Source organism: Spea bombifrons, chromosome 6 (genome assembly GCF_027358695.1).
Source record: "Spea bombifrons isolate aSpeBom1 chromosome 6, aSpeBom1.2.pri, whole genome shotgun sequence".
Taxonomy (NCBI): domain Eukaryota; kingdom Metazoa; phylum Chordata; class Amphibia; order Anura; family Pelobatidae; genus Spea; species Spea bombifrons.
In genome coordinates this window covers 297,841-323,951 of record NC_071092.1, presented here as the reverse complement: position 1 = coordinate 323,951, position 26,111 = coordinate 297,841, and the positions used below count along the sequence as shown (strand labels likewise).

The following is a 26,111-nucleotide window of genomic DNA, read 5'->3' as shown; positions in this document are numbered from 1 at the left end:
GCACACGCGTGTATACGAGCGCGTGCTGAGCACTAAATATCTGACACGGGTTCTCGAGTAAACGCGCTAAAGTCACCGGCGGCCATAAACAAATAAGACATGGACGGAGTTGGCAGCACCCGCCGGCTCTCTGCCGGTCAACAAGCCTCTCTGTGTCTCAGTATTAATACTCAATACTCTCATACATGCTGCTCATCCCACAGGCGACAGACACATCCATTATCACAGGCGAGGGCCGCAACGGACTGCTCGCGGCCGCAGCAAAGGTTCTGAATGAATGTTATGGAGCGACCACTCAGACGAACGGCACGACGACTCGCTCCGCGCGCAGCCCTGCCTCTCCGCACGCAGCTCTGCGCCCCGTCTCTCCCCACGCAGCCCCGCCTCTCCACATGCAGCCCCGCCTCTCCACACGCAGCCCCGCCTCTCTCCGCACACAGTCTCAACCCCCGCTGTTATTTTCAGAGTCACCTCAGGTCACTTCACGGTTTAGCATAACTAAAAATAATTAGCCTACGTTCATGATGTCACGCTCCCCGGCTGTATGATTACACGCTAAATATAACCAGCAAATTACTTCCATCAAATTCCAGAACATTCTTCGCAGGATCTGCTCATCGCGGCCACGTCCCGTAAATAATACCATAGTACGTTTACTGAGGCAGGTTGCTGGGCTCTCTGCTCCGGGGGGGGGGGGGGATGGGTGCCGGGCTCTCTGCTCCAGGGGGGGCGCCGGGCTCTCTGCTCCAGGGGGGGCGCCGGGCTCTCTGCTCCCGGGGGGGGGGGGGCACACACCGGGCTCTCTGCTCCCGGGGGGGGGGGACACACCAGGCTCTCTGCTCCTGAGGGGTGCGGCTATATGCTCCTGAGGACCCTCCTTTCACCTACCCAAACGCCTCGGTTTGATGATTTTCCCACCCCAAACACCTCTGAACCTCAAACCACCTGTCGGGTTCACGTCCCACAACCTCTGATATCAGCCCCAACCTCCGGCAACCTGCGCTGCCAGCCTCCGGCAACCTGTGAGGATAGTAGTAAACTAATGCGATGTCGCATGTAATTGGTGCTTTCCCGTTGCTGCGCCAGCTGCATATTATACACAACGGCCACGTTCTGCGGATACTTTGTGGCAGCCCTGAGTCAGTAGGTCATCTGATGACACAGATCCAGACTCCGGCGTCACGTGTGAAAACCTCCAGCACTCCGCGGCACGAGGACTGAAATCAAACGAAGCCAAGAACCGGATTACAGGACGTGAAACCTTCTAGGAGCCATGAGGTTACGCAGCCCCCGAACATGTTTACATCATCCCAGCGCCATTCATCTCTCGGTGCTCCAGTGTTTACTCTGCAGGAAACATTTAGCTGACATTTACTTCGCTCGTCAAATGTTTGCTTGTTTCAAACAGTTAGGAAATTATTATATTGTTGCTTTTTTGTCTTTTTAGCAATTTACTGCATTATTATTCTTATTTCTCTTTTAAATATATTTTATTAAGGTTTGCAATACACAACACTAAAATAAGGGGATAAACAAGATTAAACAGGGGAGGGGTAGGGTAATATAGTCTCCATCCATCTAACATTTAATACATATCAATGATAATACCATACAGTCATTAACTGTAGGAACACAATATAAACAGACAGATTTAAATACCACCATTGTGTATCATGCGTGCAGGAGAAAAAATAAAGGATGAAAAGTAACTATAGCATCATCCGTGGGGGAGGGGGACACAGCAAAAGAAGATACAAGTTATGGAGGTTGTTTCAAAATATTAGATTCCCACATATCCCAGAAACACCTGAGTTTGTTTACACAGGTGAGGGGCTTCGCGTTGCCAATTCATACCCTTTATTGTCCACTATCAGGGAAACTGTTTCCTTAACAGTAGGAACAACGGAGGACTTCCAATATCTGGGCAGAAGTGCTGCAGCTGCGATTAAAACACGTCCGATTAGCATCCTAGCAATCTTAGCTGTTGTGGTCGGTAGCATTTTGAGTAACAAAAGTTCTGGGGTAAAAGAGCCTATAAGAGGTGCTATATCACAAACTTATAAACATCCTTCCAAAACTTCCGAATCCTCGCACAATTCCACCAAACATGGGCCAAGGTACCCTCGCCCCCACACCCTCTCCAGCAGCTGACAGAAGAGTTCATCCTGTGGAGCAGGAGTAAGGTGCCAGCCGTAAATTATTTTATAATGTGTTATTCTTCTCATTCCTGACTGGCTGCTGAGATCCGGACACTGGTGGCTGGCACACCAAAGGTCGATACGTGCATGCGGCTGGCAGGGGCTCATAGGAGAGAATAAAGGGTTAAAATTGGTTTTCTGATGAGCCGCTCGCTTGTTGCATCCGTGTTTAAAGCTGCTGGCGTATAGACGTGTCACTAACTTTCTTCTTCGGATGGGGCTGTCTCTTTCTGGGGGAGCGCGGTTCGGCCATCTCTAATACTGTTAGCGCGTGCAGACCCCGTGGAAACGAAGCTGCTTCGGCCATTTGCAATTTTCAGAGCGTGGCACAGTATAGCTACCTATAGGGATGTCTGGACCCAAACAAACCTGCACCAGAGCTTCTTTGGGCCCCAAATCCCGGATACCTCGTTTCTTCTAGGAGCTCATTGTCCTGAGCGTGTGACAGTCACAGACCCTCTTTAGAGGACAGTAAATAAGCAGTGATTAGTAATTAGAGTCCCATCATTGACCCCTGTGTTTACTGAGCAGCTAAATATAGAGTCCGTCCTCGGAGAGGCTGCAATCTTAGCCCGTTGTGGTGGATGGAGGGGAAAGCTACTGTGAATGAGGTCAGTCAGACTCCAGTGCATTTTAGTTCATCTCGCCCATCAGCCGAGGCTGCAAACTGACCATTAACACGTTATGCATCAAGGGGATAGAGTGAAATGTAATTTACCGCGTGGCAGTAACAGGCATTCCACCCCCAAGGAGTCCCCAGAATACACAGCCGGTAATTGGAGGAGCTCAAACCTGCTTGTTTGCCCGTGAGGTCACAGCCCTGCTGATCCGTCTGCCAGGAGAGGCGTCTGGCTCCTGTATTTAATCTAAAAGTCGACTCTCACAATCGCTCTCTGTCTGATGTATTCAACCCCATCCAATTACTGAAGACGTAAACGGGGCAGTAAATGCAGGAATTGCAGCCAGGAAGCCAAATGCCCCACGCCTAGGCTTTCATGGCGGTCTAAAGTAAACACAAAGTTTGCCAGTTATTTTTAAAGGCCCCGTCTCGATGATGGAAAGACCCTTTGGCCGCAGTAATGACCCATTTCCAGTGGATGGGTTTTGAGACTCAAAATACAAAAAGGTTTAATGCAGTGCTTTCCCTATTCATTTAATTAACCCCTTTACCTCCCCTCTCCTCCATAACCTTCTCCTGTCCCAACCTGTCATTTCCTTTTAGTGCCTCCTAGTGGTCACTATCATATATCACCCTGCACTGCATGACATGGGTCGTAATATATTATAATGATGTACAGTGAATAAATTCAGAAGAACATGACAGACCGAGACAGGAGAGGGCCCTGCCCCCAGGAGCTTACAATCTATTAGGAAGAAAAGACAGAAGGAGAGGAACTGCTTGGGTGAGGATGATGTGATTGTAGCAAAGGAGATGCTGAGAAGCCAATGGCTGGAGATCTCAACCTTAGGGAGGATAGATGGCATCCCTTTTACTCTGTATCCTGGTTCCAGCTCCGCATTCCTCTCACTTTGTATCCTGGTGGTTCTGGTTCCAGTCTCACTCTGCTATCCCGGTGGTTCCGGCTCAGCATTCCTCTCTCTCTGTATCCCGGTGGTTCCGGCTCAGCATTCCTCTCACTCTATATCTCAGTGGTTCCGGCTCTGAATTGCTCTCTCTATATCCCGGTTGTTCCGGCTGCGCATTTCTCTCACTCTGCTATCCCGGTGGTTCCGGCTGCGCATTCCTCTCACTCTGTATCCCGGTTGTTCCGGCTGCGCATTCCTCTCACTCTGTATCCCGGTGGTTCCGGCTATGCATTCCTCTCACTCTGTATCCCGGTGGTTCCGGCTGCACATTCCTCTCACTCTGTATCCCGGTGGTTCCGGCTGCGCATTCCTCTCACTCTGTATCCCGGTGGTTCCGGCTCCTCTCTCACTCTGTATCCCGGTGGTTCCGGCTGCACATTCCTCTCACTCTGTATCTCGGTGGTTCCGGCTGCGCATTTCTCTCGCTCTGTAGCCTGGTGGTTCCGGCTCCTCTCTCACTCTGTATCCCGGTGGTTCCGGCTGCGCATTCCTCTCGCTCTGTAGCCTGGTGGTTCCAGCTCCGCTCTCACTCTGTATTCCAGTGGTTCCTGCTCCGCTCTCACTCTGTATCCTAGTGGTTCCCACTCCACTCTCACTCCATATCTCGGTTCCAACTCCAGCCCTGAATCCTCTTTTTGTATTTCTGACCCTTTTGCTCGTTATCCCTGATTCTTGCTCTGAAGGGGCCTGAATGCCCTCCTTAATGCAAATACCCGGCAGAGCCACCCTACACACTAAAAGAGAAGCCACTTTGCATGTTAACAAAACGTTACTTTATTCAAACCCTCCAAATGCCCTACTCCTGCAACTTGGGGGTGTCCAAAGAGATCCAGATGGGCCCCTCACAGGGATTCCTTCGCAGCCTTTTCCAGGCCGCTGCACCGTCATACGATGTTGACACATGGCAGGTATCGCTAAACATGCACTGGGGTCATTCTGGAAACAGCCCTGCTGCACATCCCATTATGATGTGCCACTGCCCTGGGAGGGCTGCAGACTACAGCCAGCAGATCATTGCGCAGCGATAGACCTGAGCTTTTTTTTTTTTTTTTTTTTCTAAAAAAAAACGGTAAGTATTTGGAAGGGGTTGTATGGGCCCCAGGGACCCGATTCGCACCATTCAAAAGAACAGACCCTTCTCCATAACCGCCTGAGGTAAAGTGACAGAAGGCGGGAATCTCCGCAGCTCGCTCAACGATCTACGTGACTAGAATGTACCAAGTCTGCCTGCCTGCTTCATATAGATAAGTGCTGGGCCCACTAGGTGGGAGGTGGCTGCGCAAAGCCACTCCGGCACCGCTTTACAGCGCCTCAGTACAATGTGCACCGGCGGGCCGATGTTTGTTTGACAATACTCGGGTTCGCCACATTCTTTGCAGGCTACTCACTAGACCACATCTCCCTGCGCAAAAAGAAACGTACACCCCCGCCATGGCAGCAGTGGTATAATCTGATGGACGGGCGACAGCCAACCCTGCCTAGCGGAAGGCGGGGTGAGATGGGCGGGTCCTGCTAATTGTCATTGGTGGGAAATAAGGCCGTTCCTGTGCATTCGTCGCACTGATTGGCTGTATCGCGAGGAGTAGTGTGAATTCTGCTCGCTGGTTGGCTGAGTTGTTGGGATCACTGTGCGCAGCTCATCGGGCATTTTGTAACCGTGTGCAAACCGCGTGTGGCGCAGCCAGAGATCCGGAGATAAACAGGGTAAGTGTGGGGGCTAGAGGGGTCGTGGCCGAACAGCGGCCTTTACCTAAGGTTCTCGGAGAGGTGGGGATCCTGGGCCTCGGCTCCTACGGGTTGTACGGAGGTGGGTAGGTAAGGGCCCAGGGCTGTGTAGTTTTGTGTGTGGCGGGGGCCTTAGCACGTGGAGAGTAGGTCACCCGAGGGAACCCCTTTATCCTTCCAGCCCGACGGAGAGCGCCCCCTCACGGAATGCCTTTCCCGGGATCCGTTATCCAGGTTAGGAGTGAGCTCTGTCCCTTGGAAGCCGCAGCTGCTACCGGGCGTAAGGGCCCAATCAGCGGTATCACAGCGAAGTTGCAGGCCTTGTACTCAGCAGTGCCGCTGGTGGTGTATACCGGGGCGGCGTGCTGGGCTGCCTGCTTGGTGGAAGGTTCAGCTGCACGCCCACACGGCACATGCCCAGGCTGGGCCAGGTTTACACCGGACACCGACTCCCCGCCCAGACCCCGTCTAAAGGAAGGGCAAGGCAGCGCGTTTCAGCCCAGGCCCTTCCTCCTGCGGCGTTAGGGGGCGAGTGGGGACGCGGTTCTAGATCTCTAGGCTTATAGCCAGTTAGTGGGGATGCGGTTCTGGGTCTCTAGGCTTATCTCCAGTTAGTGGGGACGCGGTTCTAGATCTCTAGGCTTATAGCCAGTTAGTGGGGATGCGGTTCTAGATCTCTAGGCTTATCTCCAGTTAGTGGGGACGCAGTTCTGAGTCTCTAGGCTTATCTCCAGTTAGTGGGGATGCGGTTCTGGGTCTCTAGGCTTATCTCCAGTTAGTGGGGACGCGGTTCTAGATCTCTAGGCTTATCTCCAGTTAGTGGGGACGCGGTTCTAGATCTCTAGGCTTATAGCCAGTTAGTGGGGACGCGGTTCTGGGTCTCTAGGCTTATCTCCAGTTAGTGGGGATGCAGTTCTGAGTCTCTAGGCTTATCTCCAGTTAGTGGGGATGCGGTTCTAGATCTCTAGGCTTATAGCCAGTTAGCGGGGATGCGGTTCTGAGTCTCTAGGCTTATCTCCAGTTAGCGGGGATGCGGTTCTGGGTCTCTAGGCTTATCTCCAGTTAGTGGGGACGCGGTTCTGGGTCTCTAGGCTTATCTCCAGTTAGGGGGGACAGGGTTCTGGGTCTCTAGGCTTATCTCCAGTTAGTGGGGACGCGGTTCTAGATCTCTAGGCTTATAGCCAGTTAGTGGGGATGCGGTTCTGGGTCTCTAGGCTTATCTCCAGTTAGTGGGGACGCGGTTCTAGATCTCTAGGCTTATAGCCAGTTAGTGGGGACGCGGTTCTGGGTCTCTAGGCTTATCTCCAGTTAGTGGGGATGCAGTTCTGAGTCTCTAGGCTTATCTCCAGTTAGCGGGGATGCGGTTCTGGGTCTCTAGGCTTATCTCCAGTTAGTGGGGACGTGGTTCTGGGTCTCTAGGCTTATCTCCAGTTAGGGGGGACAGGGTTCTGGATCTCTTGGCTTGTAGCCAGTTAGTGGGGACGGGGTTCTGGATCTCTAGACTTATCTCCAGTTAGTGGGGGCACGGTTCTAGATATGTAGGCTTATATCCAGTTAGTGGGGATGCGGTTCTGGATCTGTAGGCTTATATCCAGTCAGTGGGGACACGGTTCTGGGTCTGGAGGGTTATATCCGGTCAGAGAGGATGCCGTTCTAGGTCTGTAGGCCTGTATTTGCTGCTCCATAGTGTCCCCACAGGCTGCCGTGTCTCCAGTCACTGAGATTCCTCGCATGGTTTTCCTGTGACATCATCGGCTCGCAGATTCTTTCTTTAGGTCTCCATCTCACTTGGTAGTTTTTAGGTTCTCCTTTCATGGACACGGACGGCTGGTTAGTGACCCTCTTTAGAAACTCCACCTGTGTCCACGTGGGGCAGAGCCGGAGGGGGAAGATCGCCTTTCAGACACTACAGTTCCACCAACAGCCGCTTATTGCACACGCCCGTTACTTCTATGAGTCCGTTCCTGCAGTTTTTACCCCTTTGCCCTGCCCCTGAATGAACGGGCAGATGGGTATCTTGCCCGAAGTGCCCCGTGCTTTGCTTTCCCTTCTGTGCGCGTTTAAACCGACTCGGTGTTTCTTTAGCAGAACTCATCTGACAACATGAGCAGCAACGAGTGCTTCAAGTGCGGGCGTTCGGGTCACTGGGCCCGGGAGTGCCCTACCGGAGGCGCTGGCGGCCGTGGCCGTGGCGGGAGAGGACGTGGCAGAGGAGGATTTAATTCTTCCAGAGGTAACGTTTGTCACGGACGGGGGTGGGGGGTGTTAAGTGTTGGTTTAGGACTTTGCCGTTAAGTGTGTCCCTCTCGCCCGCAGGATTCCAGTTCATCTCCTCGTCTCTTCCTGACATTTGTTATCGCTGTGGCGAGTCTGGCCATCTTGCCAAGGATTGTGATCTCCAAGAGGATGGTGAGCTCCGCGCCATTCTCCGCTCGGGGGGGGGGCAGTTTTGCTGCGCTATTCTCCGCTCAGGGGGCGCCGCGCTATTCTCCGCTCGGGGCTCTGCGCGGCGCTCTGTGTTGTTCGACGCTCGGAGCTCCCGGCGTTAGGGATCTCGTGCTTAAGTATTTAGCTGTTACAGGTTCAGGGGTCTCACGCTGAGCAGGGTTTTCTGTCATTCGGTGATAGTCTGTGGCGTCCCCACGTGAGTTTCAGGCCCCAGGCAGTCCCAGCGTTGCTGCGTTTGCCCTGTCGCCCCGCTGTGGCTCTGTTATGGCAGATCTGACTGACCGATGTTCTGTTTGCTTCTAAGCTTGCTATAACTGCGGCCGTGGGGGCCATATTGCCAAGGACTGCAAGGAGCCACGGAAGGAGCGGGAGCAGTGCTGCTATAACTGCGGGAAGCCCGGTCACTTGGCCCGGGACTGCGACCATGCCGACGAGCAGAAGTGTTACTCCTGCGGAGAGTTTGGTCACATCCAGAAAGACTGCACCAAAGTGAAGTGCTACCGGTGAGCGGGGACTCGGCGGGAGGATATCCGTGGCACAGAAGCAGCCAGTTTATTGTTGGGGAGGCTTTAATGTTTTTTTCCCTCCCCCCCCAGGTGTGGTGAAACTGGCCACGTTGCCATCAACTGCAGTAAGACCAGCGAAGTCAACTGTTACCGCTGCGGGGAGTCAGGGCACCTCGCACGGGAATGCACGATCGAAGCCACAGCTTAAACCTCCTTTGTCGCCCCTCCTTTTTCTGATTGATGGTTGTATTATTTTCTCTGAATCCTCTTCACTGGCCAAAGGTTGGCAGATAGAGCTAGTCCCAGGCCAGTGAGCTTTACTGGACGTGTAAAAAGAGGAAAGGGGTGGAAAAACGACTTTTCTGCATTTAACTACAAAAAAAATGTTTCTGTTTAGTTTGGTAGAGGTGTTCTGTATAATGCTTTGTTAAAGATCCCCCTTTCCACGCCACTGGTGCCTCGGGATTTGATGAATGGGAAGAGTTGAGTCAGACCAGTAGACCTGTACGGGTTTTTGTCGGCGCCGGCGGGAAGGCTACTGGAAATGTCTGATATCCCGCTGACCTCAGCTGTTCATAACATCCGTTCCGTCTGCGTCGGGTCCCGTCTGCAATACAACGCAGGGTGGCTGGACGCGGTCAGCGGGTGTCCTGACCTGTAGACCGGGCACGCGTGTCCTTAGCAGACGTTTGGCCACTGAGTTGTATTGGAGATACGGGTGAAGGCAAAGGCTTCATTCCCTTTATTTTGTTTTCATGCAAACGACGAGTATCATCGGATCGAGCAAATGAAAAGTCTGAGCTATTCAGGAGCTGCAGAGAAACGTTTCACAGAAATCAAGATGTTATTTTTGTATACTATATCAGCTATAGATAACCGTTTGAGTTTCATTTGCTTGTAATCAGTTTTTAAAGTCAGATGGTAAAAGAAACTGAAATCCTAGAACATAGACGTGTAATTTTAAACTATCAATAAAGCTGGAGGAGGAAGGGGAGTTACGCCTGAACTGTTTGCTTTCTTCCCGTTCATTGTGGGGGGCCACGAGGAGTCTGTGGAGGGGGTCTGACTGGGTTGGGGTAACGTGGGCTCCTGCAGCGCAGCATTTGCGTTTCCTTATCTACCGGCTGGGTGTAAAGGCGTGAAGGGCCACTCTCTCCCTGCCGGGGAGGTCACAGGAATTCACACCTGGCATTAGAGGATAAGACGTGTAGAGCACACGCTTATATCGTGTCACTTCTCCACATGTATTTTTTTTTGTTAAGCCATAAAGGGTTAATAATGTCAGCCCACCTCAAACACTGAAAACCTGTGGAATGCAGAGTGTCCACAGCCGCCACGTTCAACGCGTCCTACAGCTGATCGGGGTCGTACCTGCCACGTTCAGCGCGTCCTACAGCCGATCGGGGTCAAAGCTGCAGCATTCATCGTGTCCACAGCCGATCGGGGTCATGCCTGCGGCTGTGTCAGCGCCGTGGTACAGGTTGCCCAGCTTCTATTCTGTGACTGATTATCCTGATGGGTGTTGGGTGTTGGGCTCCCAATGGGCCCCTGGCTTCAGTGTGCGAACGTTGGTGGATTCCAGTAGATTCCGTGGTGCCAGAATGCGCCGTTCCTCGTTTTCGTGGTTTCCCGTTTATACTGAGTCAGCGCAGGAAGAGTTAATCTCATTAGCCAGGTGTCTTTCCATCATGGTGAAAGTGTAACTTAATAGCAGGTCACGAGACCACGGGGGATCAGGAGTCACCGCCTGCGCAGCATCGGTGCTAGAAGAGACTGCAAGGTAGCGTACAAAGGCCGTCGTTTAGACCTAAAAATTGCATAATTATAAAATATATATATGTTACAGCCTGAGATCACGTGACGCGTGGCCCTGCCGTGTGTCCGTGCTCTAATACACGACTTGGTCATTTTGTCATATAATAGCCCGATCCCCACGTACATTTCGGAATAACACGTTTCTAACTATGGAAAGACATTCGGGAGAAGGATGCGTGGAAGGGTCCGGACGCACCGTGGGTGACAGAGAAGATCCCCATGCAGAGATAGCAGGCAACAAGGAGGCCACGGGGGCAAGTACCCCCACGGACAGCAGCTCTGACAATTCTTTACAGACGCCTCCAGTGCTGTCCCCCGGAGAAGGGATGAGCGGGGATATTAGTGTCACGTCTCACACAGACTGGCAGAGCTATGGGGGGCACGACCCACCACATGGGGACGACGGGATCATCAGAGATTCGGACTTAGAGGAACCCAAAATGTGTATTGAAGAGACAGCCACGTACTGGAGTGCAGGTGGGGGAGAGTCACGCCAAGAGGACTTCCTGACTCCAGACGGTGATAATATGGCAGCTCAGAGAAACCGTACAGAAAATGGCGCCAGGCTCTACTTCCCCCTACAGAAAACGCTGCAGAACCTCCGGCTGCTGGACCTGAAGCTGAAATATAGCAGCCGCCAGGCCACCGGTGACAAGAGGTCATCCACGTACTTCAGTGAGCCGCACTCCAGGTCCCCAGAGGAGAACCCCCCGCAGAGTGAGAAGACGCACAGCTTGGGGCTCATCGCGCTCCTCTCCCAGTGTCACCTCAAGCTGCAGCAGATGGAGGAGCTCAGACTGTCCTCAGCACAGCTGGCCAGGAGCGTAAATTCTGTAAACCCGGATTCTAGAAACGCACGCGCGCCATTTTAAAGTGGGGGGGGCATGCTGCGTCGCTTTGTGTAGGTAGGATTTGGATCATTTCTAGATTCAAACACATAATGAAGTGCAACAAAAATGACTCCCCCCCTGAATTACTTTAGTCGGCCCTCCCACTCTCGCATTACTCTGGTCAGTCTTCCTACCCCTGCATTACTCTGGTGGGCCCTCCCACTCTCCCCGCCCCTGCATTACTCTGGTGGGCCCTCCCACTCTCCCCACCCCTGCATTACTCCGATGAGGACGCCATTGGCCGTGATGTATAAAATTGAATGAATGCGCGTTCATTCTTTCCGTAGCTCTGGGAAGCCCAAGAGACGATTTCGTATCTGAAGGAGAACGTGGCCGCCCTGCACCGAGAAAACGCTCAGAAGGAAAACGCCATCTTTAGCTTATCCAAGGAGCTGATGGAAGCTAAGAGCCTTCTGTACGAGAAGTCAGAGAGGATCGCAGACATGGAAGCCATGTTCTCAGGCCTGGCGGACCATCTGCAGAGCAGACCATCGCAGCAGGGATCGGAAGAGATTTGTCAAATGAACGCCGGTGACCCCGGGGCCTCCAGGATCTGTGCCATCCTGTGACACGTGGCCAGCCGTGGCTAATAAACGTGGCTGCCCCTCACATGTCTTCATTGGTCTTTGCCGGAATCACCTTAATCACAGCGTCGCAGGAACCAGCAGGGAACTGAGTGGGAGCGAGCGCCATTAAGGTGCTTTGCCCCCAGGTACTCCTAAAACGCCCGGTCCCACGTGTCGCGCCTGACGCAGCATGATGCGGGCGCCAAGTCCACGCTGAGTTTTTTCTGTGTTGTAAATAATAATAAATCATTTGCCACAATCTCATGTTTCGGTCTGTTGATTATCGGTTAATTGTTGGTGACGGTACTGAGGGGTACATAGTGGGGCAAACGTATCCCCTGCGTCTAACTCGCTAACAGCACCAATGATGGGCCAATGGGTGCAGTGCATTGTGGGTAAAAGATGACTGACATTAAAAAGGAAATTAAAGAATCATTGGAGCTAACGATACGAAAGGGGATTCTTGTATAAAGTTTGGAAAGTGGTCTTATCACCATAGTAACCAGTAGGATGATCCTGCCAATGGGATCATTTTATTGCTAACAGGTAGCGCTGTTTATATATAATGTATAAACACACAGAACCCTCTGCAATGAGCCAGCCTGGAGAGGGGCAGCTTACAGAGACCCCTTTCCTGGTCGCATTCAGACAGTTGGCTGACATGACTATGTACAGGCAGTAGGTGGCGCGCGCTCCTGGCGCTTCACTTCCGGGGTCACACACTGGGCGGCGCAAACACTCACCGCTGGCTCACTAGCCCTATCCAATCACTCTATGGTGCTCATCTAGTGTCGTCACATCCGGTGCGCGCTGTTTCAGCTCCCTGCTGCTCTAAGGCTCTTTCCGGTTGTCGTGCTGCCGTTCTTTCCGTTCACCGGAGATGGTGAGTGTTCGAGCCCCGCCTGCAGGCTTAGCGGGTTCCTGTGAGCGTCGCTGCCCCTCTTTATCGCTACCTCAGTCTGTCTCTGTCTATCTCTCTCCACTCGTCTGTCTTTTTACCTCTCCGCCTCCCTGCCTGCCTGTCTCTTTACCTCTCCGCCTGCCTGCCTGCCTGCCTGCCTGCCTGTCTCTTTACCTCTCCACCTGCCTGCCTGCCTGCCTGCCTGTCTCTTTACCTCTCCGCCTGCCTGCCTGTCTCTTTACCTCTCCGCCTGCCTGCCTGCCTGTCTCTTTACCTCTCCGCCTGCCTGCCTGTCTGTCTGTCTCTTTACCTCTCCGCCTGCCTGTCTCTTTACCTCTCCGCCTGCCTTAGTCTCTTTACCTCTTGACGGCTGTGCATGTGATACGGGGGAATCACTTTACCCTTTTGAATTATTAAATGGAAAAATTTTCGCTTTTAGGCTCGAAATGCAGAGAAGGCCATGTGAGTATCACTCGCTCCCCCGCTAACGCAGGATTCATGTTGCTTAGCGTGTTTTAAAGCATCACGTCTTTCCATTCTCGATTATCGGGGAAGCAGGTTTGAAGAGATCTTGTATCTCGCAGAAGCCGTAGCGGTTGGGGCTCTCTGATCAGGTCTATGTGTAGCGGTTGGGGCTCTCTGATCAGATTGATTGATTTGATTGGTGGAATCGATGCATCATGTGACAACGTTGGGATTGTAAACATCATCTGTATTTGTCTGATTTCATGATGGAAACAGAAAGTGACGGCAGATAAGAATCCTCCGGCTGTCTAGTCTGCCAAACCCTGGATACTTTCCGTAGTCCCCGGCCTTATCTCATATCTATCTTAGCCTTATACCTATGCCATGCTTGCTTAACTGCCTTCGCTGTATTAACATCTACCAATTCTGCTGGAAGGATATGCCCTGCATCTACTACCCTAGTCTTATCTGCCACCAATTAAACCAGTAACGCTGTAGAACTTGAGTGGGATGAAGACAGAGAAGATAAATCCTTAAGGGTTTTTACCTGCACAACTCCAAAGGTTTATTCCACAAACGGTACATATTATACATATAATGCCATTGTGATTGTTTTTTTTTTTTAAACTCTTTAAGGACGGCCTTGGCGAGGTTTCGCCAGGCTCAGCTGGAGGAGGGGAAAGTCAAGGTAAGCCCCCGTGTTACCCGCACTGCGTGTCGTGATAAGGACCGCAGACAGGTTGAGTTTATCCGGCTCTCCTTTCGTATTCTGTGTAGGAAAGGAGGCCGTTCCTCGCGTCCGAGTGCAGCGAGCTGCCCAAGGCTGAGAAATGGAGACGACAGGTGTGTTTGGGCTTTAATACATCGTAACGTCGCGGAGCGCGAGCGACGTAAAGAAAAGTCGCGTGGCTTCTACATGCTGATTTATTGTGCTCTCGTGTCGTTTTGAACAGATCATCGGAGAGATATCAAAGAAAGTGGCTCAGATTCAGAACGGTGAGAGAGCTTCATGTTTCTAACTCCAAATGGTTTGTGGAGAAAACGCGTACATTTAGAGCTTTTGTATTCTTCTCTCTAGCTGGTCTTGGTGAATTCCGAATAAGGGATTTAAACGATGAAATCAATAAACTGATCAGAGAGAAGGGTCATTGGGAAGTCCGCATCAAAGAGCTCGGTGGTCCGGATTATGCGGTAAGTGAGAAGCCTGCTTTGCATGTGAATGTGTGATGATGGCAGTCACCAGGTCCTTTTTCTCATGGTTGATTGGAAAATGTTATGCCGGATGGAAAGCTGTTCGCTATTCTCTGCATGAAATCCATGTTTTCTGTGTCTTCAGCGCATTGGCCCCAAGATGCTGGATCATGAAGGGAAGGAGGTGCCAGGGAACCGGGGTTATAAGTACTTTGGAGCAGCTAAAGATTTGCCTGGTGTCCGAGAGCTGTTTGAGAAAGAACGTAAGTGCAACGGAGACATCTCTGGATAAAACTACTAGGTGCTTATAGAACGCGGGCATCATAACGTTCACCGGGCTTTCCGGTGCTTCCAGCGTAAAGCGGCACGCTGGGTCTATCCGTCTCCTCCGGTGGGCTCTCTGTCCGGTTACCGCATCCAGCGGAACGGAAGCCCCTGTGCGGCTGGAGCAGTAAGTGGCGGCACGGGGTAGATGTAATTTGAGTCAAGTGATTAAATGAATTATGTTAATGGCTTCTTGCATAATACTCATCAGCTCCATTACAGAGACAGTTTGTTTCATTCATGCTTTTAATTGGTTTGGTCCTCGATCACATGAAGCTGCGCCTGATGGGAACGGGGGCCGGGGGGGGGGGTTGTTTGCTTTTTATGGGTATTTAGGATTTTCACTTGCAATCAGGCCCTTTTTGGGAAATGTCTGTTCATTTACAATAGATGTATGAGTAGGTGCTGATCTTAAAGATGCCATTTCTATGAACCCATACGTTGGCAGCATTTCTAGCAGTGGTAGAGGTGCAACGAATATGGAGTGTTATTACCCAAAGTGTGTCGCATGCATCTGTCTGCCGGCAGCGAGTGCTGACGGGGCTATTATTATAACGTTTATACCGTAACGTAACATTTGTATCCATTGCCTGGCATCTGTCTGAGGATTTTGTTTTGTGATCCAGCTGCTCCTCCTCCCCGCAAGACACGAGGTGAACTGATGAAAGAGATCGATGCCGAGTATTACGGCTATCGAGACGAGGATGACGGAGTCTTAGTGCCTTTGGAGCAAGAAGAAGAAAAGCGAGGTATCTGAGGCCTGAGACCCTTCTGTGTTAATGTATGGTTGGACAGGGGGAGGAGGCGCGCAGGTTCGGTTGTTTCGTCATTTCTCTGAAGCTCACCGACTCTTCTGTCCGCCCGTAGCCATCGCAGCAGCTGTGGACAAATGGAAGATGGAGAAGGAAGCTCGTCTGGCAACTGGAGACAAGAATGAAGAGGAGGAGGACGTGAACATCTATGCAGTGAAGGCTGATGAGGTACCGAGGCCACTTTGTGTGTGAAAAGCTGTTACTGCCCGTGGGGGCCGTATCCTCTTCGGGTGAGTTTTCAGGGGACAGACCTAACTTACCCGGTCCACGTCAGATCGGTGTGAGGTCGAGCAGGAAGGACTGCTATCGCAGTTACCCCGTTACTAATTGGAATAAAGGGAGTCACGTGAGCGCCGCCTGCGCCCTGTAACCGCATATATTAAGTGGTTTATTACCGTCATGCGCTCCGTCATTAGATGCCGGAAGGTGGCAGGCAGAGCCACGTGGAGCTGGTTAGGAGGACATTGCTGCTGCAGCTAATAGATCCCTGGCTCTCCGATATCCCCTAAAGTAGTCCGTACAGGGATAGATCTTCATTGCTGTGGCAACTAAACACCCATCTTTTTACTTTCATGTTCTAAGGGTGAGAAAGCACGAGGCTGTTCCTGGTCCTTTTGGCTGCTTGAGCTACTAAAGATTAAAGGCTGCGGTACAAGCCCGTATTTACGATGGGCACGTATTTCATCCCGGACCACCAACTGTCCCGGATTTGGCCACAAATCTACTGTATTTAGATAGGGGATGTGCCAACGCGGGCCGCTACAGGAACTGAACAACCTGTTTGTACACAGGGTTCCCCGAAAGACGGGGCGGGTTCTTGGCGTGGAGTCGCGGACTCTGAAGAAAGTCTTTGTAGCCAGATTAAAACTATACCTTTCAGTAAATAGTGAAATGACTCTAATTAAAGGCAAGACCAGACCAGATCTAGCTGAGCAGAACATGCGTAGCTACGGAGACCTGGCACACAGGTAGAGCGCCAGTCATGTGAAGGTGTCACGGAGAGGCCACGTATTCAGAGCGTGATACAGATAATGTGACCCTACGAGAACACGGTGACACCAAACAGCGTGTCCGCGGGGCATTGCGCAATGTTTGTGTGACCTCTTTGTATGTTAGTTTAATCGGGTGGTCGGATGAGGTCTGGCTGCGCAGGGAGATCCTGCCAACACATGCATGACTATTAATAATTTATTCCCCCCCTGTGTTTTAGTCTGGAGAGGACAGTGACATTGAGATGGCCGGAGAAGAGGGGCAGCAGAGGTTCATCGCCCACGTCCCGGTCCCGTCTCAGAAAGAGGTGAGTGGAGCGGAATAGAAAGGGCGGTATTGCGCATGGGCCAGCTGTAAACATTGCGATGATGGCCACCAAGGCAGTGGTATACATCAGTACTGAGCGCGTATCGGGGACATTCCATCTATTGTACAGTGTTGCATAACAATAATGAATGGGTGGTGGTAGCGCCTGCGCCGCTCTTCCTGGGTGAATTACGCTGTGTGTCTCGCCCGTGAGTTACGATCTCTCGGATTTACCCGGTAATTAAATGACATGAACTCTGTAACCGGTTTCTGGTGCCAGGAACCAGACGTCGGGCCAAAGCTGTAATTATCGTCCGCGTCGGGTAATGAGCTGCCCTTCCCACCTAATGGCACGCACCCCAACAGCATTGATTAGGTTCTCATTGGGCAGCTCTGAGCCAGATTTCACCCCCCCCTCATTGCCGGGGTTGTCATTGGACCGCTCTGAGCCCCATCCCCAGCGGGGGTCCGCTACTGATCCGCCTCCATTGTTTGTATTTTCACAGATCGAGGAAGCTCTGATACGGAGAAAGAAGATGGAGCTTTTGCAGAAATACGCCAGCGAGGCACTAATGGCGCAGAGCGAGGACGCCAAGCGGCTTTTAGGAATATAAGTTTAAAAATGCACGGACTCTGTAAATTTGTCGGATTTTGTTATATTTTGTACAGAAGAATTTCTTGGGGAAATACACGCCTGTTTTCGTACCCCCCGTGTGGCGTTTTCTTGGTTTCCGGGTACTTGGCAACCTCTAAATGGATGAAATCACATGTACCTCGAAACGGATCGCATGCCATGAGCTGGGCCCGTGGCCTCGCTTCCGTTTCACCGCAGACTGCTTTACAGCCGCTGCAAAGCGTCTCCTGTGGCAGCCACGTGCGCCATATACAGGGGCGTAAAACTGCCACAAAGTGAGATGGTTTATATGCTGCAGGTACAGGGGGTGCCATTGGTGTGACAGGATCAATGGTCTTTGTGGAAACCTTACTGTAGTGTTAATATTGGGCTAACAGACTTCCCAGGTCTCCATGGTGACGAGACCACAAGTATTTACTCCACGCTACTGATACGGCAGTCTTAATGACGAGCGATAAACCATGGAGCGCATATACATAGGGAGGAAATAAAATACAATAATAGTGCAGTATGTAGACGCTGAAAAGAAGTGAAGCAGAAATGGCGCAGTATAAAAAAGCCTGGATGTGGACGAAACTGCACCATTTCCGCTTCCTTTGTTTTTACAGATTTTAGAAGCTATTAAATAGAACATTCTGCTGAATCCTTTGCGCCTGTTTTATCCGGCCGCTTGGAGTGGATTAGACCCCATGTTACATTTCTTTTCAGTGTTTACATATGCACTATTATTGTAGTTTATTTTTTTTCCTATGTGCATGCGCTCCGTGGTTTATCGCTCGTCTTTGTAAACACTTTGCGGAAGGGTGTTGCTGGCAGCTGCTATTTGGGGAGTATTATTTTTATTTGTTGCACAGGTGGAATTTTAGGTTTTTTGATTTTTACTGCAGTCTTAATGCCTGACTCTACAGGCCAATAGCGGAGTGTTAATGTCCAGGTTTCTATGGTACACGTACTGCAGCGTTAAAGCCCAGGTCTCTATAGTAACAGCACTACATTAGTAACACCTGGGTCACTATGGTACTAGTACTGCAGTGTTAATGCCTGGTTCTCCATGGTCGTGGTACCGCAGTGTTATTGCCCAGGTTTCTATGGTAGCAGCAGCAGCTCAAAAGTACCGCCTAGGTATCTATGGTTACAGCACTGCAGTATTAACGCTCGGGCCCCCACAGTGACAGCGCCACAATATCGCACAATATAGAGTTTCTGCGCTGTTATTTCCAGACCGGAAGTGGCTTGGTCGGAGGGCGGTACCTGTCTATGGATAGGCTGAGTCCTTGCTGTTTTTTCATTGGCTTCCCCCCGGCCGGTCCAGTTCGCTAATTGGGTGGCTGGAGCTGCTGCGCTCTCCCCTCGGCTGCCTTATATCTGCGGGGTCCGGGGCCTGAAGACAGCGAGAGTTGGAACCCCGCACCCGGAGAGCGGTAACACCCAGCACTGGGAGCCCCGAGGAACGAGAGCCCCCGGTACAGAGGACCCCGGGCGTGATGCGGGCGCTGTGGCCTCCGGTGTCCCGGGCACTGCGGGCTCTACGGAGCCGAGAATCCGTCTTGAGAGAGAGCCGGGCCGGGCTATGCGGAGAGCAGGTACTGGGGTATAGATACGGAGGGTCACGGGAGGGATCTGTAATGTTATACCCCACTAGGTGCCTCTATGTGGCATCCCTGGCTCAGGGGTGAATGTACATGGTGCCCCTCTATTGCCCCTCACTTTCCCCTTAACACCCCCTTGTGCCCACCAAGCCCCTCTACAGTGCAGTAAAAGCCCTCCAGAGGTGCAGATACATGCTGCCCGATGAGAGGGTCTGGGCTTCTGAGAATGCCCATTGCGTTCTGTACAGACGGGGCAGATCCCTCCGGGGCAGATCCCTCCGGGGCAGATCCCTCCGGGGCAGATCCCTCCGGGGCAGATCCCTCCGGGGCAGATCCCAGCGCTGCCCCGTTACAGGAACCAGCAGTTCTGGCTCCGCAGCTTCTAGATCTGAAACGCTGAGTGGGTTCCCGGCTCCGCTGTCACGGTATCAATCTGCACGCAGCCAGTAGCCCCAGGAGCTTGCAATCTGTCGGAGGGCGCGTTGTGAAATGTATTAGTAATTTGTGTGTCGTGGGGAGGAATATCCGTCTGACAGCCTCCGTTTGGAAGGTCGGCTATTTTAAGATTGGCCTCCTGACCCTGCGGGTGATCTCGTGACCCCGGTGGGTCCGGAGCCGCTTGTTGTGTGTTTGGGGTCCGTGATGTGAGTGACGTGCGTTCTATGTGCAGGCTGATTAAAGGGCTCGTGATGTGTCCCCGGGGGTAACTTTTTTTTAGCTTCATTGACAGGAACGCGCGCGCCGTAGGCTGCTCCTGGCCAATTGGTGATATTAATAAGCTAATAAGTGTCAGATTGTCCGTTCGTGTGGCCCCGTGGCCCAGGACACTGGTTAATTTGTATGTTTATACGACTCAGACAATGAACTCGTTAGAATGCGTCGGGGAAGGCTTTATAAATGTTTTTAAAACCCATCATGGGAGGTATTGAGATGCATGCCGGCGCGGGGGGGGGGTAGGTGCGGGCCGGCTGGAAAGGGGGGTTATTGAGATGCGTGCCGGCTGGAAAGGGGGGTTATTGAGATGCGTGCCGGCGGGAGGCCTGAGATCACAGATAACTCACCCTGGGACAGACGTTTAGCCCCGGGGGTCTCGCATGGGTGCGATCGGTACACGCTGTCTGGGGGTCCGAATGTGTGTTTAGGAGCCACGACTAGGCCTTCATTTCTTCTCGCATTTTGCAGACGGGTGCCGCGCCGACGTTTGGGCTTCTGTTTGACATCGACGGCGTGCTGGTCCGAGGAAAGACCCCCATTCCAGCCGCCCGAAAGGCCTTTCAAAAGCTGCTGGACAGTAAGGGGGAGTTTGTGGTGCCGGTCGTGTTCGTCACCAATGCCGGGAACTGCCTTCGCCAGACCAAAGCGGATCAGCTGAGCCAGATCCTGGGGGTTCCCGTGAGTATCCAGGAAATGTGATTGGCTGTCGGAATGTGTGATCCAGTGGATCCTTTTAATCTTTCCTCTTACGATTGGCTTTTATTCTTGCAGATCTCCCAGCACCAGGTCATGATGTCTCACAGTCCCCTGCGGATTTTTAAGCAATATCACAACAAATGCGTTCTGGTGTCTGGACAGGGGCCGGTCCTGGACATCGCCAAATAGTATCCTTCTCCGTAACGGAGCGGCTAAGTGTGTGGCCGTGAAATGCGTGTGAAGGGAAATCGCTCCCATGTCTAGCTTTTGGGGTACAGTGACGGGGGGGGGGGGTGTCAGCATGGGGTAACTTTCGGCGGGCTAATGGTCACTAGTTACTGGGGTAACATCCACGAAGAAAGCCACCCCCCCGGGACGAGATGACAGCCCAGCTCTGCATCTTTTACAAATCCGCTTTCCGTTTGCCGCCGTGGTTTCGTTTTATTCCAATTCATGTTTTTTCCTTAATTGTTGCAAACTACAGTTTAGGGTTTTCTAATCCAATCACGGTGGACGCCGTCCGGGAATCCTACCCTTTCCTGGATATGGTGGATCACAGTCGGAGGCCTACGATCCTGGTGAGCTGCTACGTGGAGCGGGATCCTGGGGTATAAGGCGGTTGGACTTGTGGTCGGTGTGAAGTCTTGTTCTTAGTCCCGATAGGGATGGGTTTGTGGGCAGCTATAGCCAGCTGTGGTGTGTGGGGGCAGATGTGGCCTGTGCCAGGGCAGTTTGTTGCCATGAAGGTGGTAAATGTTTTAAATGTCGGGGAATGCGGGGAAATTGCATATTTACCCCAGATGAGGAGACTGAGCTTTCCTCAAACTGTGTTCCTCACTGTCGTGTTTCCTTGCAGCCATCGACGGCCTTGGATCTTCCCAAGATAGACGGTCAGTTGAGTTCTACTTCCCCCAACTTTACCCCCCCCCCAACTCTTAACTAAAATTCGCCAATAACCACCGATCGGAAACTTTGGGTACGTTTTGGTGTCTGAGTTGTGTATCCTGAAGTTTCCAGAAGCCCCCCCCCCTGCGGGATATACCGGTAAATTCCCGGTCACGTACTGAGTCCCGTCCCCGTTCTGGGCGCGCATGCGCTCTGCGGGAGAGCAATGGTCTGTTGGATAAACACGGTGTTTGCAGGACAGCTGACTCTTCTCTTTTCATGTTACATTTTGGCCCCATCCAACGTTTTTATTTTACCCTTCAGCCGTGATCCTTTTTGGAGAACCCATCCGGTGGGAGACTAACCTTCAGCTCATCATCGACGTCCTCCTGACCGGAGGGCATCCGGCGAACCCCCATCAGCCTGCAAATTACCCCCATATACCTCTCCTCGCCTGTAACATGGACCTGATGTGGATGTCGGAGGCTCGGTCACCGAGGTCAGATAGTCTTCTGTTCTTTCTGGAAATGAATGTTCGCGTCTGGCTGAAGTGTCCTGGAGGAGCCGTTGTGTCGCCTCTCCGGCGCTCGTTGCCATTCGGTGTGAGAAGTGAACGTTTTTAACTCTTTGCAGGTTTGGACACGGAATTTTTATGGTTTGCCTGGAAAACATCTACAAGAAGATCACTGGCAAAGACCTGAAATACGAGGCTTTGATGGGGAAGCCCAGCGTGATCACCTATCACTACGCCGAGCACCTGATCCGGACCCAGGCATCCACCATGGGCTGGGGGAAGCCGGTGCAGACGCTCTATGCTATTGGGTAAGGCCAGGCGTTGGCTAATGGGGGCAAACGCTGGGGGTCTGCAGAAGGGGTCGCGGAGTAAAACCTGGGTTTTTGGGTGCGAGAGGAATGTGACGCGTTCTCTTCTTCCTACAGGGATAACTTAATGACCGATATCTATGGTGCTAACCTTTACAACCGTTACCTTCAAGAGAACGGCTCTACAAAGACTTCCAAAGCCCTCGTGCAGGCGGCGTCGGGGGCCGGCGTGGCCACCGTTTCCCAGGAAGTGGAGCCGGCTTGGGAGAGCGAGCTGTCCTTCCCCTCCGCCGCACGCTGTCTGTCGGTTCTGGTGTGCACCGGGATCTATAACCCTCACACCGAAGTGCCTGCCAACGCCTCTCACTCCGTCACAGAGACCGTGTTTCACGGGCACAGAGATTTCCGCTTTGACCCGGCGCTGGTGGAACCGGGACACGTGGTTCAGGATGTGAATGCTGCCGTCGACCTGATCTTCCAGCTGGAGAGGTACCTGCCACTCGGCGCCTCTCACACAGCCTAGAGACCTTCCGGTTCTCGAACGCCAGGATATTGGGACCCAGTTAACCTCAGGCACCTCTTCTGCACTTTTTACCGGTTTTAAGCTGTTTTATGAATATGTGTACGGTTTTAATTAGCGTAAACGTTCTACGTTTATCTTATTTATTCTTTATAATCATTTTATTCGGGTTTATGTCGGCCGTCGGCTCGTTTCCTTGGTTTCTAGGAGGAATGCGTGTGTTCGTGGGGTGAAGTGTATCTGGGTGTGAGGCGCGTTTCACCGGAAATGTGTTCATCTGCTGTGTGATTTTCGTATTTGGTGCTCGATGTCCTCTCGCTGCGTGGCGCTCACTCTCGTCACTCAGCGGCGTCACTAAATTTAAGGCATTTGAAGTCATTTCACTTTTTCTTCCATGTTTTTATTTGTATCAGTATTTTGTGAGCCGAGCGGCAGACTTGAATTGTTACGGACCTCTCTGTGTAAATCCCATTTCCGTGTCTTACCGTTTTATGCAAGCGTTTCTCTTACTACTTTAAGTAAGAACTTTTATTGTACAATTAAATATTTTAACCCAAAACTCACGTGTCTGTGTGATCAGCACGGCCCCCCGAGAGGGCTGCTACCAGTGGTCTCTTTGAAACATGTTTTGATGACATCATGAAACAGGGAGAGAAGGGCAGAATGAAGTCACTTCCTGCATTGTTAACCCTCTTCTCCATCATTCACGGCTCTTCTCGTAGGGTTAATACACGTAACCGGCCCTTTATCCCACGTGGCCTGGGGGATATGCTGGGGGCCCCTACCTGCTGGATGCGGATCTGCCACGACGCACACACCTGTTTGTGGAAGAATTCTTTATTTTAAATCATTTGCTGGTGATAAATATAGAGATCTCTATGAAAACCAAACATCCTAATAAAACACGTAAAAGACGCAATCTGTTAATTGTTAAAAATTCCTATTTTCCTTTCATTGGTGAGACATTGCACTTTATCCCAGCGTCCTGAAATGCTTCGGACGAGCTGACCCCGGAGATCAGGAGAAATATTAAAATAGATCTTTCTCCCAAAACCAAGGTCAGCTGAAGGTCCAACGAATTCGCTTCGAGGAAGGACTTTATAAAAAGCAATTTCTAATAGAGCGTTAAAGTGATCAGGAGGCGACAAACATTACAAACTGTAAACTCCCTTGGGGTCAAGGGTCATCCTGGATCCCGCGCTTACACGGCGTCCAGGAGTACAAGGCATGTGGTGAGATTAGTAGAATTACTGAGCGCCTGTCTGCGGGGAGGACTTACATCCTCCACCAACCGGTTCCGCTGCATTCTCTCCATTGGTCCCTTTCCTGGTCCTCAAATTCTAGCTAGAAAGCGGCGGCCGAGTCGGCGGCTCCCGCAGCCCGGCTAATCAGCGGCAAATTACGGCAATCGCTACGCGGGACGTAAAGGGGCCGCCTTTCATCAGCAGCCGCAGCTCCACGCCTCCGCCACGTCTTTGCTGTCCAGTTTAATGCCGTCGGTAGCCTTTTCATTAAAGACCGGTCCGCCGTGTCTCATCATCAGCTCCGTGGCCATCTTGGTGAAAGCCTCTTCTACGTTGCTGGAGTCCTTCGCCGATGTCTCGATGGCGCTGATGATGTCATAATGGTGAGCTAAAGTTTCTGCTTCCTCCAGTCGCACCTCTCGCTGGCCATGCATGTCAGACTTATTTCCTGTAAAACACATTTCTGTTAGAACGGGAAACGGCCAGCTGGAGTCTAAATATACGATTTCAGTAACGGGGGGGGGTAATTAGGCCACCAATCAAAGCTCAACTAGGTCTACGTGATCCACAGTGTCAGTAATCTGGCCGATTAGGGCTAGGATTCCCAAATTATCCCCCCCCCACTCGACATACATGTTATATGTATCCCGGTATGTAACTTTACATGTTAATAAATCGCTGATAACCTCATATAAAAGGATTTCTGTTAGCGAATCGTGTTCTGGGGCAGTAAGACTTATCTGCCCCAGCAAATACCCCGTGAGAGAGCGGACTGACCGATGAGCAGCTGCACGATGTTGGATCCCGCGTATTTCTTCACATCCTCTATCCAGCGAGGGATGGACGCGAACGTCTTCTTCTTGGTGATGTCATAGGCGATTATGGCCCCGTTGGCGCTCCTGTAGTAACTCTGGGTAATGGTGCGAAATCGCTCCTGTCCGGCCGTGTCCCAGATCTGCAGCTGCAGGAAGAGTCAGGGGAGCGTTTAATGGAAACAGAAATCCCGCTCCTGGCCAAACATACAGACCAGGAGAAGACCGTCCGCACGCTCTCTGCTCCGAGACATCCGCAGGCCCCGAGTGATCACTTAGAGCGTCACGGTACGATCTCTGCTCATCCAGTCTCTTTTCCTGAAGTTAGTTTAGTGACGCATTTACATTTTTATTGCAAAACACAATCAACCCAGGCGTCTCACGTGACGGGGACACGCTACGAGCCTCACAGTAACAACACGCTTCCTGCGCAACTGGGACTCCATGAGTGACATCCAAATCTATCCGGCGTCTGTGTCGCCAACAGAGAGACCACGGGGCTCATTCACCAAGTGCTGTCTCCTGCCGCTAGCGAGACCACGGGTCACCTGCGCTGCGGGGGGTGTCATACACTGCCTGGCACAGGCATCTAGGCACGAGCTAGTAATACAAGAACAGCCCGTTACCAGCTTGTATCACGCATGACCAGGAACACGCTAGTGACACACATTCCCTTCTGAGCTACTAAAGCACATACAGCTAGTGGCACTATGATGCCCGATGTCACCCTAAGGGTTCCCTCTGTGTGTGAAGCGCCAGTCCCTGTGGCCCTCCGTGTGGCCCTCACCTTCACCCTCTTGCCCTGGATCTCCACCGTCTTCATGGTGAAGTCCACCCCGATGGTGCTTCCCTGCCTCTCCGCAAACACCCCGGTTTTGAATCTCTGCACAAGGCAGGTCTTCCCGACCCCGGCATCTCCGATCAGCACCAGCTTAAACAGGAAGTCATAGGCCTCGTCCGAGTCCGCGGAGGACATGGGGCCCCTGGGAGCCTAGCCGGCCGTTACGTGTGAGAACCTGCGGATCTAACAACGCGGAACTGAGCCGCCAGGACCCCGGGGCTGCCCCTCCCACTGCCTTCCTGGTGAACATTGAAGGAGATAGGGCGCTTTCACATAGCTGTCCCCACACTGCCTGCCGAGGACACCTTGCCAGAGATAGGGGCTTTCACATAGCTGTCTTCACACTGCCAACCCGGAACACACTGCTAGCGATAGGGGCCTTCACGGAGCCGCCGTCATGCTGCCTGAGCTGACAGGGTGCATATTAGTGTATTATCAGGGTATTGGAGCATTATTAGGGTATTAGAAGGGTATCTCACATACTGCTGACCCTGTTGCTCCCTGATGTATGTGAGAAGGAAATCACCCCACATTCTGCTTGGCATTAACAGAGAGACCTGTCACGTACCTGCCAAGTGTCCTTGATTAGTCTGTCAAGTCCCTCTCCAACCCCTTTGCCCCTCTATTTTA

The 26,111-nt window shown here is 52.0% G+C and overlaps 5 protein-coding genes across 5 annotated transcripts; 4 read left to right on the top strand and 1 right to left on the bottom strand.

Moving 5' to 3' along the window:
• Positions 1-5,343: 5,343 nt before the first annotated feature.
• On the top strand, positions 5,344-9,458 carry CNBP (CCHC-type zinc finger nucleic acid binding protein). The gene is made up of 5 exons (XM_053468623.1): positions 5,344-5,489; positions 7,596-7,743; positions 7,827-7,919; positions 8,263-8,461; positions 8,555-9,458. The coding sequence occupies exons 2-5, from the start codon at positions 7,614-7,616 to the stop codon at positions 8,670-8,672; spliced, it is 540 nt and encodes a 179-aa protein (XP_053324598.1). The 5' UTR covers positions 5,344-5,489; positions 7,596-7,613; the 3' UTR covers positions 8,673-9,458.
• Positions 9,459-10,428: 970 nt separating this feature from the next.
• LOC128500414 (uncharacterized) lies at positions 10,429-11,972 on the top strand. The gene is made up of 2 exons (XM_053469565.1): positions 10,429-11,103; positions 11,457-11,972. The coding sequence occupies exons 1-2, from the start codon at positions 10,429-10,431 to the stop codon at positions 11,736-11,738; spliced, it is 957 nt and encodes a 318-aa protein (XP_053325540.1). The 3' UTR covers positions 11,739-11,972.
• A 543-nt stretch (positions 11,973-12,515) lies between these two features.
• Positions 12,516-17,429, top strand: ISY1 (ISY1 splicing factor homolog). Its single transcript, XM_053468618.1, has 11 exons — positions 12,516-12,618; positions 13,076-13,098; positions 13,738-13,789; positions 13,879-13,944; positions 14,055-14,097; positions 14,180-14,292; positions 14,438-14,555; positions 15,243-15,365; positions 15,484-15,596; positions 16,639-16,725; positions 17,231-17,429. Exons 1-11 carry the CDS (start codon positions 12,616-12,618, stop codon positions 17,336-17,338), a joined length of 849 nt encoding a protein of 282 aa, XP_053324593.1. The 5' UTR covers positions 12,516-12,615; the 3' UTR covers positions 17,339-17,429.
• Positions 17,430-18,676: 1,247 nt separating this feature from the next.
• Positions 18,677-23,143, top strand: LOC128499720 (haloacid dehalogenase-like hydrolase domain-containing 5). Its single transcript, XM_053468610.1, has 8 exons — positions 18,677-18,941; positions 20,130-20,339; positions 20,433-20,545; positions 20,842-20,935; positions 21,214-21,247; positions 21,567-21,741; positions 21,876-22,064; positions 22,182-23,143. Exons 1-8 carry the CDS (start codon positions 18,843-18,845, stop codon positions 22,585-22,587), a joined length of 1,320 nt encoding a protein of 439 aa, XP_053324585.1. The 5' UTR covers positions 18,677-18,842; the 3' UTR covers positions 22,588-23,143.
• A 262-nt stretch (positions 23,144-23,405) lies between these two features.
• RAB43 (RAB43, member RAS oncogene family) lies at positions 23,406-25,698 on the bottom strand. Its single transcript, XM_053468621.1, has 3 exons — positions 25,428-25,698; positions 24,606-24,789; positions 23,406-24,276 (listed from the first exon to the last, which is right to left on the bottom strand). Exons 1-3 carry the CDS (start codon positions 25,614-25,616, stop codon positions 24,026-24,028), a joined length of 624 nt encoding a protein of 207 aa, XP_053324596.1. The 5' UTR covers positions 25,617-25,698; the 3' UTR covers positions 23,406-24,025.
• Between the last annotated feature and the right edge of the window lie 413 nt (positions 25,699-26,111).